Source organism: Dipodomys spectabilis, unplaced genomic scaffold (assembly GCF_019054845.1).
Source record: "Dipodomys spectabilis isolate Male_0828 unplaced genomic scaffold, ASM1905484v1 ptg000264l, whole genome shotgun sequence".
NCBI classification, from domain to species: domain Eukaryota; kingdom Metazoa; phylum Chordata; class Mammalia; order Rodentia; family Heteromyidae; genus Dipodomys; species Dipodomys spectabilis.
Genome location: NW_024870941.1, coordinates 9,430,482 through 9,453,358, shown reverse-complemented (window position 1 = coordinate 9,453,358; position 22,877 = coordinate 9,430,482). Strand labels below are relative to the sequence as shown.

Sequence of the window (22,877 nt, the reverse complement as noted above, 5' to 3'; positions counted from 1 at the left end):
TGTGGCCAGGCCTGGAGAGAGCACAGTCCCAAATCATAAGTATGGTTTCCTCTCCTTCTATCATTTTCTCACTGCTTTGCTGAAAATTTTAAATAAATTGGGATGGGCTTCTGTAGTCCTCTTCTCTTTGTGAGTTTTGCTACGAAACTGGTTTTGTTTACAGAGAGATTTCTGACTTTCACTGGTTTTGTTTACAGAGAGATTTCTGACTTTAATTTCCTTATGTGTAAAAAGCTATTCAAGTTTTTTCTCCTTGGGTCAGTTTTATAAAATGGCATTTTCTGGAAATATGTCTATTTCAGACATTGCAATTTATTGAAGTAAAGTCACACACATAGTGCCTTCATGCCTTGCTTTGTTAGGCATCATTGTGTGTAGATGCTGAGGCATCCTGTTCAGACCCCGCATGCTGTAAGCAACTGCAGAATCCTCCTGGCAGGTGGGAGCACATGGACTCACACCCTAGCTGGGACATGGAGGCTGAGTGAATTGTTGAATGGGAAGCTACCAGTCTGCTGAGGTAGCTAGGGCTCCTGGAGGGTGAGTGGTCAGCAGGGTTGTTTTATTAATGTGGTGGCAGCAGAATCTTGTCCCCTTTCCTTTTCCTCCTGGGTACTTACACCTTCCTATTTTTGTCATGATAATCTGTATGACATGGATGTGGCAATTTTACAAGTCTCTAGCTCTGTCTCTCTTAATCTTCCTGGTATATGTTTATTTTAAACTTTGGTTTGTTTCTGCTTGTATTTTTAGTATTTTCCTCTGCACATGATGCCTTTCTATTGTTTCTGACTCTTAGATCAGAGACTTAGCTCATTCATATTCAATATTTGTTTTTTATTTTCTAGTTAAAGCATTTAAAATAATACATTTTCAAAGAATCACTGCTTTAGTTAAGTATAGATTTTAAAGCATGTACTATTTTTAAATTTTTGTTCAGTACTAAATGTTGCCTAATTTCCCTTATGATTTCTTTGGCTAAGGAATTATTTTCTTTAAAGGTGGATTTCATCATTTCCAAACATGTATTGTCTTTTTAAAATGTTTTCTAGAGTAAGTAATTGCATTTCTGCCAGGAGTAGGTTGGTGTCCAGAGTGGTTAGGGAGTTTCAAGCAGGGCTTTTTCAAGGATCCTGCCCGGGATCCTATCAACCTTCTTTATGTTCCCTCTGTCTCAGGCTGATCTTTGGAGTACAGATTACTGTGGGCATGGACCTGAGGCTATAGGGGTTGGGAAAGACCTTCCAGTGGGACAACAGGGAGGACTGGATGCCCTCAGGAATAAGAGCAGTTGGGTTTTCTCAGTCCCTGCCAGGTACCAAATTCCTGCCAGCCCACAGATAATAATGCAGCACCTTAGGGCCCTCTCTTTATTTGAATGTCCTGTAGATAATGGCTGTAAAAAAGCCAACTGGCAAATTGTTATCACTGGACAAACTCAAAACAGAAGGGAATGCTCCTTATCACTATTAAAACATACTACCCAGAATTAATATCATGAAAATGACCATCCAAAGTAATCTACAAATTCAGTACAGTACCCATCAAAATCCCAAAGGTGTTCTTCACAGAAATAGAAAAAAAATCAATCCTAAAATTCATATGAAGCACAAAAAGGCTTTAAATAACCAATCTTGAGCAAAAAAAGAGCAATGCTGGTGGTATCCAAATACTAGGCTTCAAATTATAGAGCCATGGTAACAACGACAGCTTAGTACCAGCAGAGAAACAGACACAAAGATCAAAGGACACATTCAGAGACACAGAAATGAATGCTTGTACCTACAGCCATCTGATTTTTGACAAAGAAGCCCCCAAAATCAATCTATTTATCTGTCTTTGGAACAAAGTTGGCTTCTTTAACAAATGGTGCTAAGCAAACTGGATATCCACATGCAGAAGACTGAAACTAGATCCCTATCTCTCATCGTGTATTAATATAATTCAAGGTAGACTAAGGATCTTAATGTAAAACTTGAAGCTACTGCAAGAAAGAACAAGGAAAACACTAGAACTTACTAGCATAGACAGTATTCCTAAATAGAACCTCAACCACTGGAGGAGGGAGAATTGACAAATGGGATCCCATCAAAATGAAAAGCTTCTGCACAAAGGATGTAGTCATCAGGCTGAAGAGACGGCTGCAGAATGGGAGATCTTCACCAGCTCTACATTAGTCTCATTAGAGAGACTAATAACCACAGTGTCCTCCCACTCTCTCTTTCGTGGGAGACAAGGGCTTGGGGTCTGCACAAGAGCTTTCCCCAAGAACTGCTTCTCCTAGAGCTCAGCATGGAGATGGCCAGTGTGGCTACACTGTCTTGGAAGTTTCAGAAACTCACTGATGAGATCAGAAAGGGCTTCTAATCCAGCAGCACCATTGTCTAGGGGATAGATATTTGGGCATTGCTCCTCAGGAAGTATATAGCATGTCCCCACAGAGCGGGATGTAGGCAGGCAGATGGGGAGTCCATTCAGTGGCCTGGCATACCTTGCCCACCATTGGCTCCGCTGGACTGAAAGACACATCTTGATGCTAGAGGTGGCAACTGTTTTATAAGATGCATTCTAGGTTCTACAAATTTCAGTGAAGGTGTCCAGCCATGTCTTTTGAGCAACAGAAAATGATCAGAGCAAATTAAGACATAGTCCCTGTGGGTCCCAGCTTGTACTTGGGTGTGCTGTGTTACTGGGTGGTGATGGCAGGAGATGCAGGCTTCTGCACACAGGCACTTCTCAGCCCTCATCTCTCTCCTCCATGCCATGGAAACATGTTTTATTGATTACACGGACTGATCCTGATGGAGTGCTGTAGCAATGTTGTGTGATGGGGAGGCTGAGCCTTCCCTTTTGTGCTCTTCCTTGTAGATTGGAGCCACTGTTGAGGGCCTTGTCTGAGGACATACTTGAGGGCCCTGGTCTAGGCACTTGTCTTGGTTTGTGGTTACCTTTCAGAAGAACTGTACTCTAGAAAAGATTCAGAATATCTAGAGTTCTGGACTTGATTGTGGTGTTCAACAAAAGGAGGCATTTGGGAAGTATAGCAGGCAGGGAGCACTTTCCTGGAGAAGATGGGCCCAGGGTACCCTTATGTGGGACCTGACACTCTCAGTAGTGTGCCCCTAGCTGCGCATACAGATTGGGAGTAATTGTAACTGTCCCTTGCTGTAGATGTTGGACCGAATATGGAATCTGCCATTTCTCTTGCCCACCACCAGAGAGCGTTCCACAGGAGGTCTGAGTGGGGAAGGAGGGGGAAAGGTGATCTGGGGCCGGTTGGCACCACCAGAAGCCCAAGGGCCAGGAAGCGAGGTACCTCCACTTGGATGCTGGGTCTTAGTTACCTGGGAAGGACCCTCAGAGATTCTGAGTATGGAGGAGGGAGTGACTGCTCCGCCAAAGGGGTCAGGGCATGGTGTAGCATTAGCTGTGAGGAAGGAGGCCAGGGCAGAGTTTGCAGCCACAGCAGCAGGGCTGAATGGGAAACCTGTGATGATCCTTGCCATCAGAACCCTGGAGGTTCATGGCGGTGAGGCCCTGCCTACCAGGACCAAATGAGGAGAGTTCATGCCTGGAGGTCTGTACTGGCGGATGTGGTCCCGCTGCCTACCCCAGAGTCAGAATTATCTCTGGGCAGCAGGCTGAGAGGGAATTCAGGTCCGTGTTGTGTGATTGGGAGGCATAGCTGCAATGCCCTGGTAGCATCTCTACTGCCAGAGAGGCCTCTCTGGATTCCAAGGAAGCTGGAGTAGGAGAACAGGGCTGCTGCTCCCCAGTGGGCCTATTCATTCCTCTGCTGTCCCTAGGGTGTCATCTAGTGTTGGGGCTCTATCCCTGACTGAGAAACCCTTATCTTCAGCCCTACAGAGCCATATCCCGGCAGCAGACCTGGCTCCTACCTACAGAAGCCAAGTCTAGTTGGGACAAAGCTCATGAGAGAAGGGTGATCCTAGTGATGTTTGGGGGCTCATACCAAAGTACTTGTGAGCTGGAAGGTCATGGAAGCACTGCCTGCTCTCTGTATATGCACAGGTGAGGAAGCCAAGGCCAGCTCCCCCCAGGTTTGAGAGGCTGTGCAGTTGGCAGGCAGGTGTACGTGGTGCTATGGCCTGTTGACTGGCAGGGCTGTCCCCAGCCAGGGGCTGTGGTAGGAGCTGTCCTCAGGGGGCTGTGAAAGGCAGATGGGCCTCTGGTGGTGGGGCACTGTGCCTCAGAATACAGGGCCCTGGTGGGTGTGAGCAAGGTTGAACTGGGGTCTTGGGTCTGGGTCTCTGCAAACACATGAAGGAAGTGTGATGGCTGGGAGTTGGCAACTGTGGGGCTTCCTGGAGTCTAGGCCTAAACACTTGCCTTTTGGTTCTTTTCCAGGGCCTGGAGTTTCTCCTGAAGGTAGTCAGGAGCTCACCTCACTGCCTGCCACTGGCACTGGCCGGAAGTCAGGATCCAGCATCACCTGGGCTAAGAAGAGGAAGCCCAACTTCTGCCCACAGGAGACAGAGGTGCTATTATCCAAGGTCAGTAAGCACCACCAGCTGCTGTTTGGCACAGGGCTGCTGAAGGCTGAGCCTACTTGCAGGTACTGTGTGTGGAGTCGCATCCTGCAGTCAGTAAATGCTCTGGGCTACTGCCACCGAGATGTGGTGGACCTGAAGCATAAATGGCGGGACCTGCGTGCAGTTGTGCGGCGCAAGCTGGGTGACCTCCTCAAGACTGCCCCCAGCTCAGGCCCTGACCCTCACACCTGTGGAGCAGGCAGTGGCCAAGACCTTCTCCTGCCAGGCCCTGCCCCCTGAGGGCCATGGCCTCCAGCTGCCCAGAGGTGAGTTCCTTTCCCACTAGGCTGTTACTGTTGTGCCAGGAAGATGGCTGCCTCCGCCAGGCAGCCTGGGCTACCCTACCCCCTCCCCGCCCCCAGCGGCTTCTCTCCTCGGTTCCTCACCCTCCTCATCCATCACCATCTGAATGTTCTTGCTCCGTCAGTCTATGCTCCACTCATTCACTTGGCTGCCCATCTGTTCACACGTGCAAACATTTTTACAGACCCTTTTGAAGTGAGCTCACACCCCTCCCGCATTGCCCCAGAGCTGAGCTGAGCTGGGGATATGGCTCCCTTCTTACAGTTGCACAGGCTCTTGGACCACACGATTTGTGTGGTTTTGAAGCACGTTTGCAATGTCAGCCCAGTGTAGGCACACAGCTGAGGTATGGGCACTTTAGGCCTCTTGCTCACACTTGCAACAACCCCAGTGCTGTTGTCTTCTTGTCCTTCCTTCCCCTGCCTGTCCTGCTCATTGAGACTTGCTGAGTTGGTTTTATGACCAGTATAGAGCATACTGTTTTTATTTATTTATTTTTGTTGGTTGTGGGGCTTGAACTCTGGGCTTGGGCGCTGTCCCTGGGTTCTTCAGCTCAAGGTGAGTGCTCTACCACTTGATCTACAGCGCCACTTCCGGTTTTTAGTGTTTTTTTTTTTTTTTTTTTATTGGAGATAAGAGTCTCACAGACTTTCCTGCCCGGGCTGGCTTTGAACCATGATTCTCAGATCTCAGCCTCGTGAGTAGCTAGGATTACAGGAGTGTGCACCGGTGCCCGGCTGTTTTTATGTTTTTATGACCAGCATAAAGCATACTGTTTTCAAATTGATTTTACTTTTTTTTTCTAAGAGATGGGAGTCTTGGTATTCTAATCTTAACTCCTGGCATCAGATGGTCTTCCTACCTCCACCAACTAGGGAGCTGGGACTATGGGTGTGGACCACTGCACCTGATCCTGAAAGTGGCTTTTATTCTCAGCAGAAAGCTCCATCCAGGGGGTTCTGCCCTGCCGTGCCAGTGAGGGCAGATCTACAAGATTGGGTTAGCCCAGGCCTACTCTGGGCCTTGAATGGAGCACCCTGGGTTTAGACAGGCCCATTTCCCCAGAAAGAGCAGCTCTTTTGGTATCTGATGGTTGAGGAGGCCAATGGAAGTTAGCATAGGCATGGTACCTGGTCCAGGAAGCTGTAAGTGTGGAGCCTAGTCACATACTGGGGAGCAGGAATGACCCAGGTATAAGTGGTCCCAGGGCCCTGGCAGGTGCAGATAAGTTAAGCTGTCCTCCAAATGCCTGTTCATATCTGCTCCATGGTGGCAATACTGGCTGTTCCTTGAAAAAGTGTGGGTAGATGCTTAGGCCCCAGGGCCAGCATGTGGGACTGAAAGGACTGGTACACTGAGAGAATTTGAGACATGCAAAGGCCAGTGTCATTTAACTGACAACCTACTGTGCTGGAAATGAGTTGGGCAGTATTTCCCCTTGTTTTCTGAAAGAATTTATGCAGAACTAGTATTACCCTTCCTGTAAAGATGCCATGTCATGCCTCCTGAGCTTAGAACTTTCATTGTGGGAGATTACAAGTTCATTATTTTTCAGGTCACAATGCTGTTGGCAATATGTTTCCTCTCAAGTGAGTTGTATAGTTCTTGGGTTCTCAGGAAACTCATTCATTTCCTTTGAGTTCTCAAATGGAGGGCTTGAAGTTTCTCCTGGTGTTTCTGATGTCCTTTGTGTCTGTAGGGTCTGCAGTGCTGACTCTTCTTTCATTCTGGTGCTGCTACTCTGGATTGCTCCTTTGTTCCTCACTAGCCAGGTTTAATTTTGTGGTTTTAGTATTTATTTCCTAGACACAATTAGAATTCATGTAATTAATGTAACATTGATTTTATTGATTGTTCAAAGAACTAGATTTGGATTTCATTGATTTTTTTTCTCTATTTAAAATCAGTTTGATTTTTGCTCATCTTTATTGCTTTCTACTTTCTTCCTTCTGCTATTTTGGGTTTAATTTGCTTTTGCTACATCATTGATTTGGGACCATTCTTCTTTTCTAGTGGAAGTGTTTATTGCTATAAATTTCCCTCTATGCATTGGTTTACTTACACAGATTTAAATATTGTGTTTTCATTTCATTTCAGTTAAACATACTTTCTAATTTCCCTTGTGATGTCTTATTCCACTTATGGTTATTTAGAAGTGTGCTGTTTAGCTTCAAGTAATGCTATATATTCACAGATATTTTTGTGTTATTGATCTTCAGTTTAATTCTGTTGTGTTCAGGGAACAAATTCTGTATAATGTCAGCTGTCATGACTATGTGGAGACTTGTTTTATGGCCTGCAGTGCAGAGCTTCTTGGTGTATGGATGGGGAAGCAAGCTCAGCCCTCGACCAAAGCTCCATGCCGCCAGTGAAAAAGTGTTGGTTATTTGTGGTTCCACACAGATTCTGTCCTGTGTTCTCTCACATGTTGGAGCAGAGTGTCTGTGTCTCTGACTCTCATCATAGATTTGTGATTTCACCTTCGTGTTTTATTAGAAAATACACGTTTAGAATTGTTTTGTTTTGCTCTGTTAGCTATTTACCATTATAAAATGTCCTAAGCTTGTCTAGCCTTTTTTGCAGCCTAGCCCTTTTAGCTTTAGTTGTTTTGTAATTAGGTTCTCATATTTTTTAATTGTATTTTTTGGTTGACTGTAGACCTCACCTACCTCTGCTTTACTTGTAGCTGGAATTATGAGAGTGAACCACCATTCCTGCTTGTTCTTTGAGATCATGTCTCGCTAACTTTTTGCCCCAGCTGACCTCAAATAGTGATCTCTGTGTCTTAACCTCCCAAGTAGTTGGGATTACAGGTGTGAGCCACTGTGCCTAGCCAGTGGTAGCTTTTTAAAATAGACCTGATTGGACAGTCTCTGCTTTCTGATTGGAATGGTTGAAACTGCTCTCTCATAGGAACTTTGGTAACAGTGGGAAGTTCCATGTCACACGTACTCCAGTACATCAGCCACTTTCCAGATGTGGCTAAATTGTACTGGAGATGTGGCTATTACAGCTGAAGAAATGAATGTACAGTTCTTACAGCTTATACCTTTAGATTGTTTAGATTGCTAAACTAGGAGCTAGCGGCTCCTAGATTGACCAGCTCATGTTTATCTGTCTGCTGAAATCTTCCTTCTTGATATTTGCTTTTTCTTTTTATCTTCCTTTTTTGGAGTAACTGAGTGTGTTGAATATTCCATTTCGCCTTCATTTTTGGCTTCCTAGCAATTATGTTTAGTTTGTAGTGGTCAAGTTAGAGGTTATAGTATACATCTTTCACTCACAGCCTGCCTTCAAATAAAAGGAAATCTTCTGGCACGAGTGTCCTGTCTGCCCGTCCTGCCTCTGTCATTGTCTTCCCAGTTCACCACCTCTCCTGTAGGCAGCACACACATTGTTATTAACCACTCATTGTTTGGATTTTTTTCTTTAATCATCAATTGTCTTTTAAACACAAATACATAGAAGGAAGGTGGTTTTTTTTATTGTTTTTTGTTTTGGTGGTATTGTGGTTTGAACCCAGGGCCTGGTACTTGCCAGACAGGCATTCTGTTATTCTGCTTGGGCTATATCCTTAGCTTAAAAGATATGCTTTTATTTTTACCTTTTTTTTTTTTTTTTAACACCATTACAGCTTTCTTCAGCTCTTTTTTTAGGTCTCCATTTACTGGTACTTCTAACCTGAATAACTTATTCCAGCACATCTTGCAGCACACATCTGGTTGGAACAGATTCAGCTTTTATTTGTAGAAAATAAATCTTTACTCTATTTTTGAAATGTATTTTCACTAGGAATAGGGGTCCAATTGGAAGCTTTTTATCCTTCAGTGCTAACAGGTGCGGCTACTTTGTCCTCCAGCCTCTGGTTCCTGATGGGACCTTGAGCCCCCACAGCACTGGCTTGTACAGATCTTCCTCTCTGTGGTGAAGATTTCTTCTTTTTCATGGTTTTCTGCAATTGGACTACATTGCGCCTTGGGTTTTGTTTGTTTTTAGAATTCTTCTCAGTGAAATTCTTAGTTTGTAGTTTCTTAAAATTGGAGTGATTTTGATCATTGTTTCTCCAGATTCTTTTTGACTGATGGTTTGCATGGGTGCTTCCCTATTAGCTATGGCCTAGGCCCTTGGGCGTTCATTCACTGGTCTCTGTTTCCTGTTTCTTCTGTTTGTGTTCAAGTTCATTGGCTCTTCATTGTATGTGCACTGCTATCATCTCAAGTGGTGCAATGAGTGTGACATTCTTCCTTTTTTTAAAAAAAATTTTATGGTCCTGAGGATTGAAGTTATCCTTGCACATGCTAGGCAATCTCTCTGCTATAGAGCCACATTCCCCTCTTATTTTTTTACTCTGAAACTTGAGATCCTCCTGCCTCAGCCTCTTGAGTAGCTGAGATGACAAACATCAGACTCAGCGTTTCCTTTGTCTCCCTACTGCACCCCCATTCCCTGCTTACCCCATGAGTTTTCCTCTCCAGCCTTGAGCACATTGTAACTGCTGTGTCAGTGTGTCACATAGCTGCTTGGTGACCTCTGCTGACTCTACCACTTCTGTCACCTTGGGACCTGCTCCTGCTGCTCATGTTCCCATGGTCAGGGCTCACCTTAGCCTACTTCATTTATCTACAAGTTTTGAACTGTGGCTTTTGTGTCCATTTGTGCTGGATTTAGTTATTTTCCTATGGAGATGATTGACCTTGGGCAGGGAGTAATTAAGTTACTTGCAGGTCACTCTGATCTTTTCAAGGATTGTATTAAAATTCTTCAGAATCTCCCTCCGATAACCTTTTAGCCTGGCACTAGGTTAGCCCTGTCTCTGAAGTATGATCCTTTAGGGTCAGCAGTGACCCAGACTGCTCCAGGAGTTCAGGGATATCTCTTCCTTTCTCACAGGGTAAACTTAGGAGTGTCTGGCTCTGAGAGCACATTTTCTTCTTGATACATGGCCTGGGTAAGCACAGGTCTGCCTCACTTCTCATCCTTGGTAGCTGCCATCACTTGTAGGTGGTGCTGTGCCACACTCCAGGCGTGGTCAGCCTCCTAACCTCAGGATGCAGCTGGGCTTAGTCCTCTTCTGTTCTTGTCGAGCAAAGGAGTCATTTTAGGGTGTAGCTCATTTGCCTCTCATTTTCTTAGAATTATAATACCTCACTGAATGATGACCATTCAAAGTAGCTTCCAGCACTTCATCCAGTTTTAGTTGATTTAGGAGGGTAATTCTGGACCCTATGGCTCCTTATGGCAGCCGCAGCTGCTGACCTGAGGTGACTCCCTCCCTCCATGGCTCTCTTCTTTCTTCATCCCCTGACATAGTGAACAACCTCAACTTCCCCCTGACCTCAAGCTAGATGCCTTCCCACTTCGGCCCTCAGTCCTGACCTCTGAGGCTCAGATAGGACCTGTGAGGTACCTGTGTTGCTGTTCACCTTGCCATGTCAGTGGGTGACTACTGGTGCTAAGTGAGCTGGTGGTGATCAGGGCACTGTGTTTCTGGTGCTAGCAGGTGCCAGCATGCTTACACTGTTTGTAGAGACCCACAGAAAGACAGAATACTCATTTCCTGGGCTGTAGCCAAACCTAGGCCTCATGGCCAGCTCTGCTCCATAGAGCCATTCTGGGACCCTGGTTCCCTCCAGCTGTGGTTCCTTGTTCTTCAAGGGTATTGTTGAAGTAATAGTGTCTTGCTCCACAGCCTCCTAGCCCAGGACAAGGAGTAGGGGTGGGGGTGGGCGGGCAGTCACCAGTGGGTTTCTGTTTGTTTTTTGTTTTTTTTTTGGGGGGGGGGTCCAGTCGTGGGGCCTGAACTCTGGGCCTGAGCGCTGTCCCTCAGCTTTTCAGCTCAAGACTAGCGCTCTACCACTTGAGCCACAGCGCCACTTCCGGCTTTTTTGTTTTTGCTTATGTGGTGCTGAGGAATTGAACCCAGGGCCTCAAGCATGCAAGGCAAGCGCTCTACCACTGAGCCATCTTCCCAGCCCTACCAGTGGGTTTCTGGAGGGGAGATAGGAGCAGCATTTGTGAGGGGGAAGTGGGCAGGTGGCCTTGGGGATAGGGGTATGCCATCAGTGCAGGGAGCAGAGAGACCCAGTCTGGCCCAGGCCTTGATTGTGAGGACTGGCCCATTGGAACTAACACGTGAAAGGCCCTTTGTCCTTCCACAGAAGGTCCTGCTCCTCTTGTCTCCTTGGAGATTGGCTGTAGGTGTGAAGCTTCAGTCTTGACCACTAGAAGACAGATCAGCCTTGGAAGATGGGCTCATTGGCATTGGTTTGGGGCAGAGTGAGGGTAAGGGTAAAGCCCCATGGCCATATCACAAGTGTCCCAGGAAATGTGTAGTCTGCTCCTAGGATAGTGACACAGGGTACCTGTGAATTCATGAGCTCAGAAGCCCCAGTATCAGTGGGAAAGGTTTGTCTGCTCCCAGACAAGGTTGGGATCAGCTCTAGCCTTGTCCAGACAGCCCTGTGACACCAAGTGGAGCTGGTTTGAGGCCCGTTGCTTGGCAAGAACCAGATTCCAAATTGAAGCAGTGGCACTTTGCTCTACTATTGGCTACCCCAGGCCAGTTCAGAGAGCATGAGCATTCAGAGGGACCAGCCAGCACCCTAGTGTATCTCCTGCCAAGGCCCCTCAGGATTTCATACCATGTTCTTTTATTTGCATGTTTTATTATGGAAAATTATAAACAGAAAAAGCTGAATGCATTGCCTGGTGACTAGCCATGCACGCACGCCTGGATTCTGTCCTGCCCTTTCACTGCCTTTTCGCATCCCACACCTGGCTGCCTCCGGCTGGGCCTCACCATCTGTTGAATCCCCTGCATGTTTCCTTCACACACTGCTCCCTGACTTTCCTTTCCCTTCTGAGGTCACATTTACAGTGAGCTGCCCAGATCTTGCTCTGGGCATTTTGACAAATGTTTGCATCTGTGTCACCCAGCCCTGTCCAGGCACAAGCATGGCACTGGCTCTGAGTCCAGCCTGCCCTATCCAACCCAGCTCAGAGGCATCACAGATCGCTAGTGACAGTTGGAAGCCCTGGGGTTGTGAGCTGTAGTGTCTGGTGGCATAAGTCTGAGGTTGGCCAAGTTGCCAGAGGAGCTCTGCTGTGTGGGGGGTGTGCATGCCTCTTCACCCTCTCGTGTGCCCCGGCTGCCAGCACGTGTGTCTGTCCATGTTCCTGCATCCCTACTACTGCAGGCATTGCAGGTTTTGATCTTAGGAACAAAGCTGTTGATTCTAAGTGATCTTGCACAAGTTTCTTGTGGACCATTTTGCTTCTCTGTGCATGCACTCAGATGCTGGCTGGGGTGTGGGATGGTGTGCCATGGCCTCGTCACATCTGCTCCTCCCCAGCAATGTGAGTGTCCTGATCAGTGTGTCCTCGTCAAGGTTGGAGAGTCACCACAGCGTTCTCTGTGGCATTAGTAAACTGTGATACAACTTGACTAATGTGAAAGCTACCAGCTTAGCTATCTTGACTGAAGCATGCTAGTCATCAGTGTGTTTTGCTGATTGTACAGCCAGCACTACCTTCTAGCTCTGTGCAATGACTGGGTCCCACCCAAAGACAGGAGGCCCTGTCTTGCTGTCTTTGTGGACTTAAGTCTGAGTGTCTTGTAAATGACAAGTCCTGGTTTGTCACGGAGTGGCGTGCATTTGGGCTCCTCTGCATTACGGCATATGAAGGCACTTCTTCCTCTTCCTGCTGACTGGTGTTCTACCGGGGGCCCAGCTCTGTATTTCACACTGCTCACTGGTTGCCAGGTGTGTGGTGGTATACATCTTCTCCCTCAGGAACAGAGCCCCGTTGAGTGCCCTGTAGGTTCTGTGTGAGTGCAAGTCCTCAGTGCTTCTGTCCCCAGGAGTGGGATGGCAGGGCATGATGTGAAGAGCTACCCTCCTCCTCTGTCCCTGACACAGTGCCTGAATCCAAGGAGCCTGAGCTGGAAGGCAAGGGGTGAGGTATGGGGTAAAATGCTCCTGGAGCCCTGCTGCTGGGAATAGCCTGAGTGGTTGATGATCCTGGTCTGCCTGGCAGCATCTACCAGCATGTGTCCACCCTTGTTCTGCCTTCCTTTAGCTGCTCCAGGTGATCCCCATCCTGTCTAGGAGCTATGTCAGGCCAGCATCTTTCGAATCAACTCGGATGATGAGCTTTGACCTGGGCCTGCTCTTCTTTACCCCTTGCAGGACTTGTCCACTGAGATGATACTGAGAACCATGCTAGTGCTGGTCTTGCTCTGCTCATGCTGTCTTATAGTCCAGTCCTACGTTCGTAGGCCGTGCTATCTTCTAGTGTGGGAGGCACATTCTTGGGCAGAGTGAGCTAATCCTGAATGCTGTTCTGTGATCACCCTGCTCCCCTGCAGCAGCCTGTTCACAGCTGGGCCTTCAGGCTTCTCTGGCACGTGTGCCTGGACAAGGTCCTGCAGAGGAGGAGCATGTCCTGCTGCTGGCAGAGCAGGTCCTTGAAGCTGGGGAAGGGGACATGACCTAGGGATGGGTGAGGCCCATTAGAGGTGGCTCTTTGTGGTCTATTTGGGCCTGGGCCTGTCCTAGGATTGCAGAGTAGAAGGTCTTGCCTGGGCCGACATTTGTTGGGAGGGGTGGGAAACATCATGTCCAGGTCATGTAGGTGGTTTGCATTGTGCTGGCCATAGTTCTCGGCCTCCATGTCCTGCCTCTGCCACCATGACCAAACATGAGGGTCTGACAGTGGCAGATGATCCTGCTGCTGCCTGTTTCCTCTCTTCTCTGGCAGTGACCTCCTTGGAAGAGAGCTTACAGTCTCTGGGAACACCGAATGACACACAGGAGCTCCGGGACAGCCTGTGAGTGTGTGGGCACTGTGTCTCTGCACCTGTGTTGGTTGCCATGTACGCACCCACACATCTGGTGTATTTACACATGCACACATGCACCTGGCCTAAGCTTGGAACCTGAGATTGAGTGCTCAGCCCCATGGCTTACCTCTCTATGACACAAGTGCACCCTTCTCACCCCTTCCTGAAACCCAGGTACATCTTTGGATGCCTGCCAATAAGTACTCTTGGACTTACAGAACATGATAGACCTCAATACAATAATAGTGTGAGTCTTTAACACTCCATTCTTAGCTAGGGACAGATCAACCAAATATCATTGTTTGATGCGTAAATACTAACCATTGTTAAATAGGTTTTTAATGCCTTTGGTTTTGAATTCTCCCTAGTCTATCCTGACTATGTATAGATTTGATCTTTTGGCTGAATCTGCCATTTTTTTTTTTTCTTGATCCAATCGTAGGGCCTGAACTCTGGGCCTGGGCGCTGTCCCTCAGCTCTTCTACTCAAGGCTAGCACTCTACCACTTGAGCCACAGCACCACTTTCAGCTTTTTGCTTATGTGGTGCTGAGGAACCGAACCCAGGGCCTCATGCATGCAAGGCAAGCACTCTACCACTGAGCCACCTTCCCAGCCATGAATCTGCTAGTTCTTGAGCTTGCATTTGGTATGTTCTGAGTGCTTTCTCTATGCCTTTGACTTTCTGTTCTAGTTCCTCTGTTTTTATCCTCAATTTCTGATACCCTATTTTCTACTTCATTTATTCTAGTGCCTATGCTTTCAACTATGCTTTGCAATAGGGAGATAGAGCCTTTCATGGTTCCAAGCTGTTTGTTGATGTCAGTTCTCAGGGTGTTAATTTTATCTTTTAATGATGTGTGTAGTGTTTCTATGTTCCTCTCCATGCCTTCTTGGACTTCCTGTATATTCTTAGTCATTTCCTTGTTATATTCTTCTATTTGTTTTTGGATCTGCCCTTCATTTCATCAGCCAATGGCTTTAATAGTTCTTTTGCTCTCCATCTCTTCTTCATTCTCGCTAGTCCTTCCTTGGATTGTTGTTGGCTTTTGATATTGGCATGTTATCTTGATTGCTCATGATTTTGTGATCTTTCAGTATGATTTATGCCTTTGGGTTTAGGGACTGTAGGGCTTGTTCAGATTATGTATTAACTTCAATGTTGATGGGGCATAGTTTACTGGATGGATCTCTGTCAGACTATGTTTAGCAGCTTTCTGCCCAGGGTGGCGCGAACAGTTAGGTCCTGGTCAGATGTTAGAGATGTGTTTCCACATGGTGAGGCAGGGTGGTCTGGCATCCCGCCTGCCTGGGTTTAGGTCTGGTGGCAGGTTCCCACAATATAGGGCATGATGGTCTAGGAGTCCTAGCCCAAATCCATCCTGGAGAAGGTGGATTCCTTGAGAAGGCCCCTTGGCCTGAGTTCTGGCCAGTCTGTTGCTTCCACAGGGTGGGGTGCAGTGTTCTATGGTCCAGACCCTGAGAGTTTAGACCTCGTGGAGACCTGTTCCCACAGGTTGGAGTGGGGAGATCATCTTGACCGGTGTTCTGACCAGGTGGGAAGCAGCATTCTAAGTGTCCAGATCTGGTTTGGGATGAGGGCAGTGCTGGTTCCTACAGTGTGGTGTTGGGAGGATCTCCCATCTTACTTTTGATCAGTTAGTGTTCTAGTATCTGGACCCAGATTTGGGCCTAGTGTCTGCTAGACCTTGTGGTTCTCTGGCTCAGGAACGGGGTTGTGTCCTGGTGATCTTTTGCGGGTAGTTGCAGAAGGGGTGGGAGAAAGGGCTCCAGCTTCTTTACCCTCTTCCAGTATGGCGCCCCTTCTCAGGTGAGGGTTAGGGGGTCCTGGCCAAGCACTCTGGGTTACCACCAGGGCTGGTCTTTTGGGAGGGGTCCCTGACAGGGTACTCATGGTTCCTGGAGTTGGTTCTGAGCAGATCAGCAGCATTGTAGTGAAAGTTTTCAGCATCTGGATGTGGTGGTCTCCTGCTCCTCTTCTGTAACTCTGGACCTTCAGGTGTGTTGCTGTCTGTGCTGGTCAGAATCACAGTATGACCAAGGTCGCAGCTTAACCATGCTGTGGGTGGGGGGAGAGCACTTTGCAGTTTTCTGTCCTTGTGTGCATGAGTATAAATGCTTCATCATTCTTGTGATTCTCTATCTGTTTATATTTTCCTTGTTGTCATTCTGTTGAGGTAAGTGTGTGCTAGGATCCAAATCTCTGATCAGAGAAAGCTAGGGATATTAGCTGTGACTAGTCTGGATCATCTTCCCTTGTTATCAACATTTTTTAAAATCTTTGATTTTGAACCATTTTAACATGGTATACGTAGTATATGTATGCTCTTTATTTGTGGGAAATTCTTGAGATCTCTTTGAGATTTGTGAGCTTGTGGTTCGAAGCCATTCGTTTCTCCTCAGATTTCCTTCCTCTTTCTTCCTTCTCTTTCTTTGCTCTCTTCTCTTTCCTCTCTCCCTGCCGGGGCTGGGAATATCCTAGACCATTTGCTACTGTCCTATAGTGTTGGGGCATCACTTTTTGTTTCCCATTTTCTAACTTGATTGATTTAGTTTCTCTTTTTTTTTTTAATTTTTATTTTTTGGGTCCAGTCGTGGGGCCTGAACTCTGGGCCTGGGCGCTGTCCCTCAGCTCTTTAGCTCAAGGCTAGCACTCTACCACTTGAGCCACAGCACCACTTCCGGCTTTTTTCTTTTTGCTTATGTGGTGCTGAGGAATCGAACCCAGGGCCTCAGGCATGCAAGGCAAGCGCTCTACCACTGAGCCACCTTCCCAGCCCCTGATTTAGTTTCTCTTTAGTCACTGATTTTCAGCAGTTTTAATGTACTCATATGATTTCCTTTGTGTTTATCCTACTTTGTTTTTTGCCGAATCTCTTGGTCCTATGAGTTTATACTTTGTGCCAAATTTGGGGAAACTTTGGCTATTATTACTTCAAATATACACTTTCCCCTTTGCTAATTACACTGCAATTAGCTGGATATCATTTCCTCTCCTCTTCTCTCTGTCTGTTGGAGTACTTTTTGTCATATTTTCAGGTTCACTGATCTTTTCTCTTGCATTGTCTAGTCTCCTGATAAGCCCTTGTAGGGAAAGTTATTATTTTTATTAGCATATATTTGTTGTACAAGTGGGAGTGTTAATTGTGACATTTTTACATTTTTATCCACTGGACATGTCTATAATGTATTCCAATCAACCTCACACCCTCTTTCACTCCAGGGAAAGTTATATAAATTTGTTTTATTTTTCATCTCTCTAAGTTACATTTGGTTGTTTTATACCTCATCCATTTTTCATGGCTCACATTAATACTTAAGCATATTAGCTGTATTTAGGATAGTTATTGTGAAATCTTTGCAAATCCATCATCTTTATGGTCAGTTATGGACCAGTCTCTGTTGACCAGTTTTCATCTTATTGACTACACTATTAACTTTGGCTGATGGACATTGTGGAATAGTGTTGATTGACTGGGTTTGGCTGTCTTCCTTCAAGGAGTTGTGTCTAGGTTTTGTTCCGGAGGTGTCTGTGGGTCAGCCCGGTTCTTTCAGCTTCTGAGGGCAGGCTCTTTGCCAGCTTAACTGCCAGCATGGCCTGTGGCTATGGCTTAATCCCTCTGGGTCTCCACATCACACGCTGGTTTTTGAGCACAGCTGATCTCTGGCTGGAAGATGTTCACATACCTCTCCCTTCTCTGTGGCCACAGCTGTTGGTCAGTTGTATGACCTTTTGGCCTTCATTGGCCCCATGCAGCTTCATTGCACATGTGCACACAGCTGCATGCTCTGCAGGCCTCAGCACCTGTGCAGGTTTGAGGTTCATCTCTTTACTTCTCTGGGCCTCTGCCTGTCAGGTCGTGGTAACTCCGGCCTTTGAGCTCTGGCCTCTGCCTCCTCCACTCAGCAAGGCCACCATGCTTTGCTCCTTCTTGGTGGGCTCAAGCTGCCATTAAAGATCATCCCCACACCACACTAGGTCTTAAACAATGGGTTTGCCACACAGGTCTAGAGGTTGGAGTCCTGGTCTGCTGAAGGCTGCTTCCTAGCTGTGGACGGTGCCTTCTCCCTCTTTCTTCATCTGAGAGGGCGAGTGTGTGTGTGAGAACAGAAGCTGGGGTAGTCCAGGTAAGTGGCTCTCTATGTGTCTTGTAAGGATGTCAAGCTGACCTGAGGCTACCCGATCTCATGGTCACCCAGCCTAGTCACCTGCCAAAGGCCCAGCTCCAAATCCACCACATTAGGTTATGAATTTAGCTTGAGAGAGTGGGTATGGAGGAGGGGACAGAGTCCAGTCCCCATAGCTTCTCGTCCCACAATCCAAATGCTCCCCAACCTATAGTCTGGGGCTGCTGTGGAACTCCCAGTGTAGTGCCTCTGCTTGCCACGACTCCATCACCTCTGATTGTGTCTAGGATTAGCTGTTTGTGACCAGAGAGGAAACCTGGGTCCTGTCATTCTGCCCAGCTGCTTGTGAAACCAGGAGAATCTTGCATCATGTTTTTCCTCCAAGGTGCCCAGCCTTGGTGCCCATACCTCTGGTATGAGGTTTTCTACTGGGCCCTGGGGATGTTGGGCAAGTAGGTGCTTGCCCAAATTCTCCTAGCCATGTTGTCATCGCCTCATAGAGATGAGTTCAAGGTTGGCCATGGCAGGGACTGTAGGATCCTCTGGTCATCTGCTGTTTGCTTGCTTCATGGTCATGCCCCTCAGGTAGGAAAATTATATGTTGGCCTCTTGGTCACAGCTTTCTCCACTGACCAGCAGACTCCTGGGCAGGTTGGTCAAGCCCAGCTGCTCCCTTCCATAATGGAGGCACAGTAGCTGCTGCACGTGTGCGCTTTGGGCACCAGTGCTGGTGGCCTTGTTGCCTCTAGTGGGCAGCTCCTCCCTCTCTAGTGCTCAGTTTCTCCATCTGAAAAGACTATCTCAGCAGTTTGTAGTATTCAGAGTACAGTATGAGCTGAGAGGTGGCAGCAGGGGCTCTGGCTGTGGCTCTAGCTCCAGGACCAGATAGCCTTGGCTTTGAGGAAGGTGTCTGTAAGCCACTAGTTCAGATCTCCCCATGTAGGGCTGTGACCCAGGCAAAGTTCTTCAAGGGCTTGTGTCGCCCCTTCCTCAGGATATGGGCCCTGCCTGTCTTGACCCGTCTGAGGATAGTGGCAGTGGGACTCTGCAGGCTTGGTCTTCCCTATGCTGTGTGTGTGTGTGTGTGTGCGTGTGTGCGTGTGCGTGTGTGTGTTATGGGCCCTGCCTGTCTTGACCCGTCTCAGGATAGTGGCAGTGGGGCTCTGCAGGCTTGGTCTTCCCTATGCTGTGTGTGTGTGTGCGTACGTGCGTGCGTGTGTGTGCATGTGTGTGTTATGGGCCCTGCCTGTCTTGACCCGTCTCAGGATAGTGGCAGTGGGGCTCTACAGGCTTGATTTTCCCTATGCGGGTGTGTGTGTGTGTGTGTACAGTTTTTAATCAGCCTCACCAAAGCAGACCTATGAGTGCTGAGGTATGTACACCTTCAGTAAGTTTGACACCTGTGTGTACCCTGTAGCCACACCCAGCAAGCACACAGTGTATACCTTCCCCTTGCTTCAGAAGCTAGCTCTGGGCCCCTTCCCACACCAAGACCCCCTCATCCACTACGTAGGGGCTGTTCTCAATGTCATACGAATACATTAACAGAGGACAAAGCCTCTTAGGTATGATCTTGTTTTCTATTTGGTATATTTGTGAATTCATCCATATTGATGAGTGATGTGAGTTATTCCATTGTATTAGTGAGTAGTACTCTATTGTATGCATATGGCATTCTGTCCACCCAGTACCTCTCAAAAGACAGAGGGTTGGTGGGAGCTGTGGGGAAAACTAGGTGTGTTTCCCTTCCCTGGTAAATCTCTGGATGTAGAATTATGGAGTTGAATAATGAATGTGAGCTTAACTCCAGGTGAAGCTGCCAATTGGCTTTGCAAAGTGACTGTGCCATTTACATTCCTGCCAAGGATGGGACTGTGTTGCTAGCTTGTGGTCCTTTTCAGTACTGGACGTTGTCACCTATGTGTGCTATCTTGGCAGGTGAGCAGTGAGTGCCCTGGGATCTTACTTTCAGTGCACGTTGCTGTAATGATTAATGCTGCAGGCATCTTCGATGTGCACACTGGCCATGTAGGTCTCTTCCTTTGTCAAGGCTGATCAGATCCATACCTCCTATTTGTTGGAATATGGTATTATAAAGTCTTTCTATGTTTTCAGGCAAGTCCTTTCTCTATGACATACCTGAGGGAGAGCATTTCTCTTGTGTGGTGGCTGCTGTTTCATTTCTGACAACTTTTAAAGAGCTGAAGTTTTTAATATTAGTTGTTTGTTTTTATTCATTTTTATTTATTACTCTCCCGGGAACTCATGGGGGAATTTAATATATCCCCCCTCAGTCTCACATTAATGGGATTAAGATTAGGTGGTGCTTAGGAGGCCTTTGGGAGGTGCTTAGATTAGAATTGTGAAGAGATAGAGCACATAGACCAAGATACATTTGTATTCCTGCCATGAGATCCTGTGCCAGGAAGACTGTGCTTGCTGCCCATGTCATGAGCTAGCTAAGTCCCTTTCCTTGTAAGGTAGCCCACCCCGGGGACTTCATGGTGGTATACACGAACATGCTTGTTGTACTTTTACTTTTCTTTGTTTTAGCCCTCATATTGAGGACTATTACACTTGGGATTTATTTCTTGAACATGCTACGAGGAAAGGGTTGAGGTACATCTCTCTCTCCCTTCCCTACCTCCCCTCCCCCCTCTTTATAAAACCTGTGTATCCAGATGTTCCAGCAGCCTTTGTTGAGGATATTGGTAGGTTTTTGAGAAGTTACTCAAGCACTGCTATGTTGCAGGCTGGCTTATCCCATCCTGCTGGTCTCCATGGGTCTGTGCTGAGCTGTCCCTTGCTGAGGCCTTGCTGTGTATCTTGAAGCTGGGAGTGGGAGCATTCATTCAGCCTGTTCTTTTAAAAATTATTTTGGATACCAGACCCTTTGTGTTTCAATATAAGTCTCAAGAATCAGCTTGATGATTTCTAATTTTAAAAAACCTGTTAGAATTCTGACTACAGTGGTGTGGAATCTATAGACTGTTTTAAGAATCCACATCTCAGTTGGGTGTGGGTGGCCTGTAATCCTACCTAATTAAGAGGCTGAGATCTGAGATCACAATTAGAAGCTTACCCAGCTGGGAAAGTCTGTGAGACTCTTACCTCCAATTAATCACAGAAAAAGCTGGAAGTGGTACTAAATAGCCCAAGTTGTAGGAGCAAGAGATGCCTAGGGACAGTCCCCAGGCCCAAAGTTCAAGGCACAGGATTGGCAAAAAAAAATTGATATCTTGTAGGCCGCATGTGGTGGTGCATCCTCGTGGATTCTGCACTTGGGCAGAATGGAAGAAAAATGGTTCTGAGGCTTCTTCTGAGTGCAAAGACTTAATCTGAAGAATAGATTCAAAGTGAAAGGGTGGGGGCATGGCTCATGGGAGGTTCTGAGTATTTCCTGTACCACAATAAACAAACCCAAGCCCAAAGAACAATACTCTCAAAGCAAGACATCTTAATAATGAATGTCTGACCCATAAATACAGTCATCCTACCTTTTGTTTTTTATTTCTTTCAGCCTGATAGTGTTCAGTGTACACATCTGGTTACATTTTTACTCATTCTGTCCAATTTGTCTTAGTGATTTTCTGGATTTTATACTTTGCAAAGGGCATAAGTGTTTAAATTTCCTTCCTCAGTTGTTGCTACAGTTCAGGAGTCTGCTGTGTTTTGCATACTTGTTTATAGCCTGTGTATGGTGCTCACCTTGGCGGTTGCTGTAGAGACCTGTGGGGACTAGAGTGCTGACTCCCTGCGCGAGGAAGGCATTTGAGTCACGTTTCAGTCAGGAGGGCTCCTTGCTTTCAGGCCAGTGCCCTTCCTTCCCTTGGGTTATGTGTGCTGTGAACTGGGCTGAAGGAAGGGTTGCCCCAGTTATCATCCTGCAGAGTGGGCTAAGGGCATCTGCCCCAAGTAGCAAATGGCTGGTCTTTTCAGTCATCTTTGGGAGCTGTCTTTGAATTGCAGCTGTGTGTGGCATTGGAGGGACCTGGCCCATTGCTTGCATTGCAGGGTTGGAGTGGGAATGGGCTGACCTGATGACCAGCAGAGGCCCCCCACTCTGCTCAGCCTTGAGGGCCTCTACAAGGTGGGTTTATGGTTGGGTCCCTTAGCAATGCAGGTCCTGCCCCAGTGTGGCCAGGGGAGCTAAGCTGTGTACATCTGTGGGGAGGCAGGGGTTATCCTGGCAGTGGATTGGTAGCTCTCCGGGGCTGGTCCTGCCATTAGCCTTCTCCCAACACTTATAGCTCATCTTGTCATTTCTCTCCCTGTCTTCTTGCCCTGTGCCCGCTCTGCCTTTCTGCCCCATTCTACTCTTGTTTCCTTTGTCTCTCCCTCCTTGCCCCTGTCCTGGCCTCCCTCCTTTCCTTCTCACCTCCCCTGACTTTTTTGGTTGGGGTCTTTGCTAACCTCACCTCCCTGTATTGCTCTTCACTTCCCTGTGCTCCTGCGTGTATGACTCCTTCTCAACTCTCCTGCTTCCTTCATCTTCATGTTTCTGCATGCTGTCTGCCCGAGTCTATTCTAGCCTGGTTCTGCTTGTTCCTACTTTTCTGTCCCCTTACCTTACTCTCTACCTGTCCTTTCTCTGTCTTTGACTCTTTTTTTGACCAGGCACTCAGTGCAGCAGAAGACTAACAAAACCATTATGGCCAGTGCCAGTGCCAAGAAGCAGCTATCGGAGCTCCTACAGGTCCCTAGCCCGGTATGTTTCCTTGGGGACCTGTGGCAGGGTGGGGTGTGGGAGATGAATTTGTGCAGATGTGGCTACATTTCCAGGACCCCAGTGCTTGGGCAGCTCTTCTGGAGACTACCTTATAATGGAGATAAGGGTGCTCTGGTCCTCTGAATGAAGATGATGACTTAACATCAGCTGCACTGCTCTTGGCCCTCTGCTACCCATGTGTTCCCCTTCTGCCCTTCCTCCTGCCTCTGCCCATCTACTTTTTCCCATATTCTTGGTTTACTGTCAGGTGCACCTTCCATGTTGCATGTCATTGTCCTGCTTCTTGCCATCCATGTGCACTCC

At 47.2% G+C, this 22,877-nt stretch overlaps 1 protein-coding gene across 1 annotated transcript in view; it reads left to right on the top strand.

The window, feature by feature from the left end:
- Tsnare1 (t-SNARE domain containing 1) overlaps nucleotides 1-22,877 on the top strand; it is a 47,416-nt gene that overhangs the window by 3,524 nt on the left and 21,015 nt on the right. The window contains 7 exon segments of the mRNA XM_042699936.1: nucleotides 3,147-3,259; nucleotides 3,261-3,312; nucleotides 4,369-4,720; nucleotides 4,722-4,819; nucleotides 12,936-12,999; nucleotides 13,612-13,686; nucleotides 22,463-22,553. Of these exon segments, the coding sequence (XP_042555870.1) occupies nucleotides 3,147-3,259; nucleotides 3,261-3,312; nucleotides 4,369-4,720; nucleotides 4,722-4,819; nucleotides 12,936-12,999; nucleotides 13,612-13,686; nucleotides 22,463-22,553 (845 nt within the window).